The sequence below is a fragment of the Scyliorhinus canicula genome, chromosome 11, assembly GCF_902713615.1.
Source record: "Scyliorhinus canicula chromosome 11, sScyCan1.1, whole genome shotgun sequence".
Classification (NCBI taxonomy): Eukaryota; Metazoa; Chordata; class Chondrichthyes; order Carcharhiniformes; family Scyliorhinidae; genus Scyliorhinus; species Scyliorhinus canicula.
This window is the reverse complement of record NC_052156.1, coordinates 239,688-252,952: the sequence shown is the minus strand read 5'-3', so window position 1 is coordinate 252,952 and position 13,265 is coordinate 239,688. Positions and strand designations below refer to the sequence as shown.

Here is a 13,265-nt window from a genome sequence, read left to right as displayed (position 1 = left end):
ATTTAACTTCATGATCAAAATATTCAGCATACTTTTAGTTGACAAAATCTTGTCATCTTCTTCACTTGTGCTTGGTGATGGAAAACATTCCCTGAGACAAGAGTCATAACCCAGGATTGGAGAATATCACAATCAACCAGTTTAGACCATTTCTCCAGACAAGGAGGTTAAGACCACTGACATCCAGCGTCACTCACATGTGATGCCATGGAAACACCCAATCAGTCTGGCAGCATTAGGGGGGGGGGGGGGGGGGGGGGAGAGTTAACATTTCAATTCCAAATGATTGTTCTTTGTAACTCCAGAATTAACTGTTTATCAAACTGATAGTCATTAAATTTATTTCCTGGGGCTTCAGATAAAATGCCATCCAGCCCTTGTTGGATCCCAGAAAGGGCTCCTGGAAGACAAAGAAAATAAAGCTCTCAGTGGGGCAACAACACTCCTTCCTTGATGAAGGATACCTCATAACATTGTGGGAAACAGCAGAGGCATTTGCCTTTTCAAAGGAAATAGATGACGCAGATATAATAATCCAGGAGGAGCACTGGGATATTGGATGGGATAATCATACAGAGAGGAAGTACTCGAAGGATTGGAATCCTTGAAAGTTGCTAAATTGCCGGGGCCAGATGGATTGTTTCGGAGGCTACTGAAGGAGGTCAGGGAGGAGGTAGCAGATGCTCTGATTGTTTTCCAATTCTCACTAGATTCAGGGGAGGTTTCGGTGGACTGGAGAAATGCAAACATGACTCCATTGTTTAAAAAGGATCAAAGGAAATGCCAAACAATTAAAGAGTTTGTCTTACGTCAATAGTGGACAGATGACTAGACTCAATCCTGAGAGATAGGATTAACTGTCACACAGAAAGGCATGGACGAGTCAGGGACAGTCAGCATGGATTTGTTAAAGGAAGGTCTTGCCTCACAAATTTGATTGAATTCACTGTGGAAGTGACAAGGGTTGATGAAGGGAGTGAAGTGGATGTTGTGTACATGGATTTTAGCAAGGCATTTGGCAAAGTCCCACATGGCAAAGTGGCCAAGAAAGTGAAAGCCCATGGGATACAGGGCAATGTGGCGAACTGGATAAAAAATAGTCTTAATAACAGGAAACAAAGGGTAATAGTCGATGGCTGCCCTTGGAATTTTCCGCTTGGCCATCCTGGACTGTTACAGCGGCCGATACGGAGGAATAGGGTGCCCCCACGGCACAGGCCCACCCGCGGATCGGTGGGCGGGGCCAAATCTCCCCGCGTACCCCGACCCTGAGGCCGCCTGCAGAGCCTGGTCCCACCGGTAAGTACCTACTCTAATTTACGCCAGCGGGACTGGCCGAAAATGGGTGGCCACTCGGTCCATCGTGGGCCGGAGAATCTCCGGGGGTGCCGCTACTAGGGGGTGCCACCAAATCCCCAGCACCGGAGAATTTGCAGGATTCACGCTGCCCCCCCGGCGTTCTCCGACACGGCGGGGGGGGGGGGGGGGGAGGTCGGTCGGAAAATCCCGCCCATAATCACCAGAACTATATCGATGGGTTGGTGGAGTGGACGATGAAGTGGCAGATGGAATTTAACACAGAGAAGTGTGAGGTCATGCATTTAGGGAGGTCAAACATTTGTAGGGTGTACACAATAAATGGGAATATAGTAAGGGGTATTGAAGGTGAGAGATCCTGGAGGTCCTTAAAGACAGCAGTTCAAGTAGACAAGGTTGTTAAGAAAGCATATAGAATGCTCTCCTTCATTGGCTGAGGTACAGAGTATAAAAGTAAGCATGTCATATTGGGATTATATAAAACACTGGTGTGGCCACAACTGGAATATTGTGTACAGTTCTGGACACCGCATTGTATAAAGGATGTTATTGCTCTGGAGAGAGTGCAGAGGAGGTTTACAGGAATGTTACTTGGGTTAAAAAAGTGTACCTACGAGGAGAGATTGGATAGGTTGGGGTTATTTTCCTTGGAACAAAGATGGCTGAGGGGTGACTTAATTGAGGTGTACAAAATTATGAGTGGAATTGATAGAGTGGACAGGATAAAATTGTTTCCCTTAGTGGAGAATTCTCGAACCAGGGGGACATAGATTCCATGTAGATGGAAGATGCCAAACTATTGGCCAAGATCCTGGCCTCGAGAATAGAGGATTGTGTGCCCGGGATGATAGGGGAGGACCAGATGGGGTTTGTGAAGGGGAGATCTTGGGGTAGAATATCAGAAGGCTGCAAAATGTGATAATGATGCTCTCCGAGGGACGAGATATGGAGGTCGCCATTGATGCGGAAAATGCCTTCGATTGGGTGGAGTGAGAATACTTATGGGAGGTCCTGGGGCGGTTTGGGTTTGGGCAGGGATTTGTGGACTGGGTCCGGCTGCTCTACCAGGCACCGGTGGCGAGTGTGAGGACGAACTGCGTGAGCTCGGACTATTTTAGATTGTATCGGGGGACAAGTCAGGGATGTCCACTCTCCCCACTGTTGTTTGCTTTGGCTGAGAGCACCGAAGGACTGGCAAGGGATAGCACGGGGGGGGGGGGGGGGGGGGGGGGGGGTGTGGAGCACAGGGTCTCGCTGTATGCGGACAACCTGCTTCTGTAAATTTCTGTCCCGCAGGGGGGATTAAAGGGATCTTAGAGAAATTCGGCCGGCTTTGGGGTATAAATTGAACATGGGAAAAAACTAGGTCTTTCCGATCTGAGCATGGGGACAGAAGAGGCTGGAAGAGATGCCATTCAGGGTGGTGGGAGGGAGTTTTCGGTATTTGAACATTTAGGTGGCGCCGGAGTGGGAGCAGTTAGGAAGCTGAATCGAGCTCGGTTGGTGGATCAGATGAACGGGGAGTTTAGAAGGTGGGATATGCTCCCGTTGTCACTGGCGGGGAGGGTGCAGACGGTGAAGATGACGGTTCTCCCGAAGTTTCTGTTCATATTTCAGTGCCTTCCTATTTGTATCCCCAAGAGGATGAATGCGGTGATTTCAGGGTTTGTGTGGGTGGGTAAAACCCCACAGGTGAAGAAAGGTGCGGGCAGGCATGCAAATCATGTCCATATGTTTTGGCCATATCTGAAGCTTAGGGGGTTTTGGCAGGAATTTGTCGAACTCGTGTCCACGGTATTGAAGGTACGGGTGGTTCAGAGGTAGCAATTTTTGGTGTGTCGGAAGACCCGGGAATCCAGGGGGCGAGGGAGGCTGATGTTTTGGCCTTTGCCTACGGTAGCCCAGAGACGGATCTTATTGGCGTGGAGGGACTCAGAACACCCAAAATCGGGAGTGTGGGTCAGTGACATGGCCGGGTTTCCCAAACCCAGTCAACATGGCTTACATACCCAATTCCTCAATCCCAATTTCCCACTAACCATTTCCAACCTTATCCAACCCTGCATGCCTCCCTCTTTTCTACCTCCCACTCCCCCCCCCCCCCCCTCCCCCCCCCCCCCCCCAACTGCTGACAGCTTAATTTTCCCCAAAGAAATCAATAAACGGCTGTCACCTTGAGGCGAATCCGAGCATCGATCCTCTCGGCTACCCGGTCAGGCAAAGTAGCAGGAGTAAATGGGACTTACCCAGAATTCCTGAAAATATCTGATCACGGGAAGGAGGTGGCTAGTGAAGCTAATTGACAACACCCACAGCACAAGCACCATTCCAAACATCTGGTTATCCAGTTCCCTGACTTCTATTAGTTTGCCAATCCTCTTTTCATGCTGATATACTACCCCCAGCCCAATGGTATCTTATTACGGAGGCTTTTGTGTGATACCTTGCTGAATGCTTTTTGGAAATCCAAGTATATTACATCTACTGGTTCCCCTTTATCTATCCTGCTTGTTACCACCTCAAAGAATTGCAATAAATTTGTCAGTCATTATTTCCCCTTCTTGACTCTGCTTGATTAGATTATGTATTTCTAAATGCTCTGCTATTACATCCTTCATAATCGACTCTAACATTATCCTGATGACAGATGTTAAGCTAACTAGCCTATAATTTCCTGTTTTTTTTGTCACCCACCATTTCTGCATAAGGGAGTTGGGCAGTTTTCCAATATCCCGGGACTTTTCCAGAATTTAAGGATTCGTGTGCATCCATCAACTCTGCAGCTAGTTCCTTTAATATCCTTTTATGCTTTTTAACTATCGGAGCAGCACAATGGTTAGCACTGCTGCCTCACAGTGCCAGGGACACAGGTTCGATTCTGACCTCAGGTGACTGTGTGGAGTTTGCACTTTCTCTCAGTATCTGGGTGGGTTTCCTCTGGGTGCTCCAATTTCCTCTGACAGTCCAAAAACATGCAGGTTAGGTGGATTGGCCATGTGAAAATTGTTCCTAAGTGTCAAAAGGTTAGACAGGGTGATAGAGATAGGGCAGAAAATTGGTCCTAGGTAGGGTGCTCTTCTGGAGGACCGGTGCAGAATTGATGGGCTGAATGGCCTGCTTCTGTATGATAATAATTTTATTATTCTAGGATGTAACCCAGCAGCCTTTAACCCCATTCGTTTTCCTGGTATTTTTTCTCTTGTGATAGTTATTGCGTGGGAGTCTCCATCCTGCCAGCTGGCCAAAGGGGCCGTCGGAAAATCCGCATGTCCGCTGCCGGTGAAACGGAGAATAAGGATCCCACTGCCAGAGAATCCAGCCCATTGTATTTGGTTCCCCACCTCCCTCTCCCTTTTCATGTTTTGGCACTTTCTGTGGAATGCTGCTTCCAACTGAACTAAACCTGTTGTTCTCCCCGTGTCTGTGGGCTGCCAGTTATGAGGCAACAGCATAGTTTTTCTACTTTTAAAAAAAAAACCTTCCTAAACCACTTGATGAGGTTTTACAACTCTTGGAAAATAGCTCCAAACCTGCTGTCTCCACTCTAAAATGCACAAATAAAGAAAATAAATTAAAGCTAAAATACAACTGAATTAACTATCTCTATTTACTAACAAAAGCTAGACAGCCCTCAATTGCATAATGCTCAGATAGGGAAGATGTCACTTGAGGAATATGAGAAGGAGCTCAAATTGTGATTGTGGCTATTCAAGTCAGACCATCACAAAAGTTGTCTATTTCTATCTTGAATGTCACTCACGTCTCCTGCTGAAAACCTCAACCAGGCCAAAAAATTTAAAACCTCCTGAATTGATGCCTCTGCCATTACCACCAGCTGCTGTGGTCTCTGTGACATCAAGATCAAGATTTACCAAAGCTTCCTCTAGTTTAATGCGGATAAACCTCAGGCTGAATCTCCTACCCAGATGTGCAGGATCTTTGCATGTTGCCTAACTCAGACCAGCATTCAGTCCTGGATCCAGTGCATTGACAAAAGCAGTTATTCACACACACATTGTCCACTTAACTCTTGCCTTTTTACCTCTGCTGAGGACATTCAGAACTTTGCTTTTATCACCTATTAGTGTAGCAGGTCTTTTTATTTGCTTTTAAGGTGTGGACATGGTGGCAAAAGGGGAGGTGGTGGCCTAGTGGTATTACCACTGGACTACTAATTCAAAAGTCCCAGGCCAATGCTCTAGCGACCAGGTTTGAATTCCATTATGGCAGATGGTGAAATTTGAAGTCTAATTTGAAGGCCACATTCTTTGCTGATTGTCAGTAAAATCCATCTGGTTCACTAATGTCCTTTAGGGAGGGAAATCTGCCGTCCTTACCTGGCCTACATGTGACTCCAGATCCACAACAATGTGGTTGACTCTTAAATGCCCTAATAGAACAAAGACAATTATAGCACAGGAACAGGCCCTTCAGCCCTCCCAGCCTGCGCCGATCCAGATCCTTTATCTAAACCTGTTGCCTATTTTCCAAGGTCTACTTCTCACTGTTCCCCACCCGTTCATATATCTGTCCAGATGCATCTTAAATGATGCTATCGCGCCCGGTCCGCTGGCAAAGCATTCCAGGCACCCACCCCTCTCTGCGTAAAAAACTTTCCACGCACATCTCCCTTAAACATTTCCCCTCTCACCTTGAAATTGTGACCCCTTGTAATTGACACCCCCACTCTTTGAAAAAGCTTGTTGCTATCCACCCTGTCCATACCTCTCATAATTTTGTAGACCTCAATCAGGTCTCCCCTCAACCTCCGTCTTTCCAATGAAAACAATCCTAATCTACTCAACCTTTCTTCATAGCTAGCACCCTCCATACCAGGCAACATCCTGGTGAACCTCCTCTGCACCCTCTCTAAAGCATCCACATCCTTCTGGTAATGTGGCGACCAGAACTGCACGCAGTATTCCAAATGTGGCCACACCGAAGTCCTATACAACTGTAACATGACCTGCCGACTCTTGTACTCAATACCCCGTCCGATGAAGGCAAGCATGCTGGTATGCCTTCTTGACCACTCTATCGACCTGCGTTGCCATCTTCAGGGTACAATGGACCTGAACTCCCAGATCTCTCTGTACATCAATTTTCCCCGGGACTCTTCCATTGACCATATAGTCTGCTCTTGAGTTAGATCTTCCAAAATGCATCACCTCGCATTTGCCTGGATTGAATTCCATCTGCCATTTCTCTGCCCAACTCTCCAATCAATCTATATTTTGCTATATTCTCTGACAGTCTGCCTCGCTATCTGCAACTCCACCAATCTTAGTATCATTTGCAAACTTGCTCATCAGACCACTTATACCTTCGTCCAGATCATTTATGTATATCACAAACAACAGTGGTCCGAGCACGGATCCCTGTGGAACACCACTAGTCACTTTTCTCCATTTTGAGACACTCCCTTCCACCACTACTCTCTGTCTCCTGTTGCCCAGCCAGTTCTTTGTCCATCTAGCTAGTACACCCTGAACCCCATACGACTTCACTTTTTCCATCAACCTGCCATGGGAAACCTTATCAAACGCCTTACTAAAGTCCATGTATATGACATCTACAGCCCTTCCCTCATCAATTAACTTTGTCACTTCCTCAAAGAATTCTATTAGGTTTGTAAGACATGACCTTCCCTGCACAAAACCATGCTGCCTATCACTGATAAGTCTATTTTCTTCCAAATGTGAATAGATCCTATCCCTCAGTATCTTCTCCAACAGTTTGCCTACCACTGACGTCAAGCTCACAGGTCTACAATTCCCTGGATTATCCCTGCTACCCTTCTTAAACAAAGGGACAACATTAGCAATTCTCCAGTCCTCCGGGACCTCACCCGTGCTCAAGGATGCTGCAAAGATATCTGTTAAGGCCCCAGCTATTTCGACCCTCGCTTCCCTCAGTAACCTGGGATAGATCCCATCCGGACCTGGGGACTTGTCCACCTTAATGCCTTTTAGAATACCCAAAACCTCCCCCTTCCTTATGCCGACATGACCTAGAGTATTTAAACATCCATCCCTAGCCTCAACATCCATCATGTCCCTCTCCTTGGTGAATACCGATGCAAAGTACTCATTAAGAATCTCACTCATTTCCTCTGACTCCACGCATAAATTCCGTCTTTTGTCTTTGAGTGGGCCAATCCTTTCTCTAGTTACCCTCTTGCTTCTTATATGCAAATAAAAGGCTTTGGGATTTTCCTTAACCCTGTTAGCCAAAGATATTTCATGACTCCTTTTAGCCCTCTTTATTGCACGTTTGAGATTCGTCCTACTTTCCCGATATTCCTCCAAAGCTTCATCAGTTTTCAGTCGCCTCGATCTTATGTATGCTTCCTTTTTCATCTTAGCTAGTCTCACAATTCCACCCGTCATCCATGGTTCCCTAATCTTGCCATTTCTATCTCTCATTTTCACAGGGACATGTCTGCCCTGCACTCTAATCAACCTTTCCTTTAAAGACTCCCACATTTAAATGTGGATTTACCCTTAAACAGCTGCTCCCAATCCACATTCCCGAGCTCCTGCCGAATTTTGTTATAGTTAGCTTTTCCCCAATTTAGCACTCTTCCTTTAGGACCACTCTCGTCTTTGTCCATGAGTATTCTAAAACTTATGGAATTGTGATCGCTATTCCCAAAGTAATCGTCGACTGAAACATCAACCACCTGGCCAGGATCATTCCCCAATACCAGGTCCAGTATGCCCCATCCCGAGTTGGACTATTTACATACTGCTCTAAAAAACTCTCCTGGATGCTCCTAACAAACTCTGCTCCATCTACGCCTCCAACACTCCATGAATCCCATTCAATGTTGGGGAAGATAAAATCTCCCATCACAACCACCCTATTGCTCCTACATTGTTCTATAATCTGTCTACATATTTGTACCTCTACTTCATGCTCGCTTTTGGGAGGCCTATAGTAAAGTCCCAGCAATGTTACTGCACCCTTCCTATTTCTTAGCTCTATCCATATTGCCTCAATGCTCGAATCCTCCATCGTGCCCTCCTTAATCACAGCTGTGATATCATCTCTGACCAGTAATGCAACTCCTCCACCCCTTTTACCGCCCTCTCTATCCCTCCTGAAGCATCTATACCCTGGGATATTTAGTTGCCAGTCTTGCCCATCGCTCAACCAAGTCTCAGTAATACAAATAACATCATATTCCCAGGTACTAATCCAAGCCCTAAGCCTTACCTGCTACACTTCTCACATTAAAACAAATGCACCTCAGACCACCTGTCCCTTTGCGATCATCATCTCTTCCCTGTCTACTCTTCCCCTTAGTCACATTGAGTTTATTATCCAGCACCTTACTGGCTTTAGTTGCTGCCTCTTTACTGACCTCTAGCTTCCTAATCTGGTTCCCACCCCCCTGCCACATTAGTTTTAAACCTCCCCAACAGTGTTAGCAAAAGCACCCCTAGGACATTGGTTCCAGTCCTGCCCAGGTGTAGACCGTCCGATTTGTAATGGTCCCACTGCCCCCAAAACTGGTTCCAATGTCCCAAAAATCTGAACCCCTCCCTCCTGCACCATCTCTCAAGCCACGTATTCATTCTGATTATTCTTAAATTTCTACTCTGGCTGTTTTGTGGCACTGGTAGCAATCCTGAGATTACTACCTTTGAGGTCCTACTTTTTAACTTATCTCCTAACTCCCTAGATTCTGATTGTAGGACCTCACCCCGTTTTTTACCTATATCGTTGGTGCTTATATACACCACGACAACTGGCTGTTCACCCTTCCCCTTCACTATGTCCTGCAGCCGATCTGAAACATCTCTGACCCGTGCACCCGGGAGGCAACATAGCATTCGGGGGTCTCGTTTTCGACCACAGAAACGCCTGTCTACTCCCCTTACGATTGAATCCCCTATGACTATAGCCCTGCCAGTCTTTTTCCCGCCCTTCTGTGCAGCAGAGCGAGCCACGGTGCCATGAGCCTGGCTACTACTACCTTCCCCTGGTGAGTCATCTCCCCCAACAGTATCCAAAACGGTATACCTGTTTTGGAGGGAGATGACCACAGGGGACACATGCACTGCCTTCCTGCTCTTTCTCTGCCTTTTGGTCACCCATTCCCTGTCCCCCTCACCAATCCTAATCTGCGGTGTGACCAACTCACTGAACGTGCTATCCACGACCTCCTCAGCATCGCGGATGCTCCAAAGTGAGTCCGTCCGCAGCCCCAGAGCCGTCATGCGGTCAACAGGAGCTGCAGCTGGACACACTTCCTGCACATGAAGGAGTCAGGGGCATCGGCCGCGTCCCTGAACTCCCACATTGAGCACAAGATGGATGATCCATGCAGCAACACCCACATCCCATGAACTAATTTAAAAAAGGAAGAGTCGAAAACAGATTTTCAGACCAGTCTTGTGATAGAGAAGTTGTGTATATCCTTTGCCCATTATTTATTAAGATGTGCCTCTTAATTAATTGTTTTAATTAATGTGTTTTGTGGTGCTGTGCCACCTTTGTGAACCACTACAGTCAATATGGTACATTTCCAAGGATAGTATCTGACTTGGAAGGGAACTTGTATATCGTGGTATTCCCATGCATCTGCGAACCATGCCCTTCTAGGTGGTAGAGGTTGCAAGTTTGAAAGGTGCTGTCAAACAAGACTTGTGCACTGGTGGTGTAGGGAGTGAATGTTTAGGATGATCGGTGGTGTGTTAATCAAGTAGGCTGTTTTGTGCTATACAGTGTTGAGATTCTTGAGTGTTGTTAGAGCAGCACTAATCCAAACAAGTGGAGAGTATTCCTTCACACTTGTGCCTAGTAGGTTGAAACAGAGCCAAGGGGCGGAATTCTCCGACCCCCCGCAGGGTTGGGGAATCACGCGGGGCCGGCGTAAGTCCCGCCCCCGCCATGGCCGGAATTCTCCGCCACCCGGGAATCGGCGGGAGCGGGAATCACGCCCCGCCAATTGGCGGGCCCCCCGCGGCGATTCTCCGGCCCGCGATGGGCCAAAGTCCCACCGCTGACAGGCCTCTCCCGCCGACGTGGTTTAAACCACCTCTGTGCCGGCGGGATTGGTGGCGTGAGCGGGCCCCCGGGGGGGGGGGGGGGGGGGGGTGGGGCGCGGGGCAATCGGACCCTGGGGGGTGCCCCCATGGTGGCCTGGCCCGCGATCGGAGCCCACTGATCGGCGGGTGAGCCAGTGCCGTGGGGGCACTCTTTTTCTTCCGCCGCCACCACGGCCTCCACCATGGCAGAGGTGGAAGAGACCCCCCCTACCGCGCATGCATCGGTGGTGACGTCAGCGGCTGCTGACGCCCCGTCGCATGCGTGGACTCATGCCGATCGGTGAAGGCCTTTCGACCAGCCCCGACGCCGGCCAGCGGTGACAAAGGCCGTTGGCGCCGGTCGGCGTAGCGGGAGCCACTCCGGCGCGGGCCTAGCCACTAAAGGTGCAGAGAATTCCGCACCTTTGGGGAGACCCGACGTCAGAGTGGTTGGCGCCGCTCCGCTACGCCGGGACCCCCTGCCCCGCCGGGTAGGGGAGAATCCTGGCCAAGATCTCACACTTTATTTTTATGAAATGGATATAAACCATCATGGCTTCTTCCTAAAATTTAAAAAAAAACTGGCCAAAGACTTTAAAATGACTGAAGCCATCTCTGACTGTGACTTTCAAACAGAAGGAAATTTTTGGCAGCATCAGAGATGCTGCACCTCTTTATCTCGGAAGAAACCCTAATGACTCTGAGCGGCAGAAACCAAATTCAAAGAGAATTATGTAAAGGCCATTTACAGTTCCGGAGCTAGGCTTGGCCAACAGAAACTAGTCTTCTGCTAGGACAAAGGTCCCCCACAGCCTTCTTTCAAATTCTTAATGCTTGAAACATTAAAAAATCTAAACGGAATATACATCCTCTGCCAAAGCTAAAGTGGAAAGGCAAAAGGCCTTCAAACTGGTTACATTATCTTGCTGTAGCTCAGATAAGTGCTTGTCCTGATGAATGCCTGGTCCCCATCTACACTGTTTCTACTAGAATGTTAGGGGAAGGAAAACCAGGAAAAGATTAGAGCCCGTTAAGGACCAAGGGGAGAATCTGTGGGTGGAACCAGAGGACATTGATGGTGTTGAACAAATATTTCACATCTATCTTCACCCAAGAGAATAATGAGTTAGATATAGAACTAGGGGAGAGAGATTGGGAGGTTCTTCAGCAAATTGTCATAGGGAGTAACAAGGTATTGGAGGTATTGGCAGACTTAAAAGTGGTCAAATTTCCAGGTCCAGATGAATTGTGTCCCAGGATGCTGTGGGAGGAGATTGCCGGGGCTCTGACCCAAATTTTTAATTAATCTCTGGCCACAGGGGTGGTGCCAGAGGCCTGGAGAACAGCTAATGTGGTCCCACTATTTATAAAAGTTTGTAGAGACAGGGAACTACAGGCCTGTGAGTCTCATGTCTGTGGTTGGGAAACTACTGGAGAAAATTCTGAAGAATAGAATCATTGTTAATTAGAGATAGTATAACAGCTGCAGAAAGGCAGTTCGAGGAGGATCTGCCCACAGAGGTAATATGGGTTGAAGTCAGAAATATGAAAGGAGCAGTCACCTTGTTGGGAGTTTTCTATAGGCCCCCCAATAGCAGCAGAGATGTGGAGGAACAGATTGGGAAACAGATTTTGGAAAGGTGCAGAAGTCACAGGGTAGTAGTCATGGGTGACTTCAACTTCCCAAACATTGAGTGGAAACTCTTTAGATAAAATAGTTTGGATGGGGTAGTATTTGTGCAGTGTGTCCAGGAAGCTTTTCTAACACAGTATGTAGATTGTCCGACCAGAGGGGAGGCTATATTGGATTTAGTACTTGGTAATGAACCAGGGCAGATGATAGATTTGTTAGTGGGGGAGCATTTTGGAGGTAGTGACCACAATTCTGTGACTTTCACTTTAGTTATGGAGAGGGATAGGTGCGTGCAACAGGGCAAGGTTTATAATTGGGGCAGGGGTAAATACAATGCTGTCAGACAAGAATTGAAGTGCAGAAGTTGGGAAAATAGGCTGTCAGGGAAGGACACAAGTGAAATGTGGAACTTGTTCAAGGAACAGGTACTGCGTGTCTTTGATATGTATGTCCCTGTCAAGCAGGGAAGAGATGGTCGAGTGAGGGAACCATGGTTGACAAGAGAGGTTGAATGTCTTGTTAAGAGGAAGAAGGAGACTTATGTAAGGCTGAAGAAACAAGGTTCAGACAGGGTGCTGGAGGGATACAAGATAGCCAGGAGGGAACTGAAGAAAGGGATTAGGAGATCTAAGAGAGGGCATGAAAAATCTTTGGCAGGTAGGATCAAGGAAAACCCCAAGGCCTTTTACACATGTGTGAGAAATATGAGAATGACTAGAGCGAGGGTAGGTCCGATCAAGGACAGTAGCGGGAGATTGTGTATTGAGTCTGAAGAGATAGGAGAGGTCTTGAACAAGTATTTTTCTTCAGTATTTACAAACGAGAGGGGCCATATTGTTGGAGAGGACAGTGTGAAACAGACTGATAAGCTCGAGGAGATACTTGTCAGGAAGGAAGATGTGTTGCGCGTTTTGAAAAACTTGAGGATAGACAAGTCCCCCAGTCCTGACGGGATATATCCAAGGATTCTATGGGAAGCAAGAAATGAAATTGCAGAGCCGTTGGCAATGATCTTTTCGTCCTCGCTGTCAACAGGGGTGGTACCAGAGGATTGGAGAGTGGCGAATGTCGTGCCCCTGTTCAAAAAAGGGAATAGGGATCATAGATCATAGAATTTACAGTACAGAAGGTGGCCATTTGGCCCATCAAGTCTGCACCGGCTCCTGGAAAGAGCACCCTACCCAAGGCTAACACCTCCACCCTATCCCCATAACCCAGTAACCCCACCCAACACTAAAGGCAATTTTGGACACTAAGGGCAATTTATCATGTCCAATCCA

General features: G+C 47.5%; 1 protein-coding gene across 1 annotated transcript in view; it reads right to left on the bottom strand.

Annotated features, from left to right (window-relative positions):
• LOC119973697 (store-operated calcium entry regulator STIMATE-like) overlaps positions 1–13,265 on the bottom strand; it is a 194,117-nt gene that overhangs the window by 6,754 nt on the left and 174,098 nt on the right. Inside the window, exon 9 of the mRNA XM_038812072.1 lies at positions 5,735–5,761. Coding sequence (XP_038668000.1) covers positions 5,735–5,761 — 27 coding nt within the window. The remainder of the gene's footprint in view (positions 1–5,734; positions 5,762–13,265) is intronic.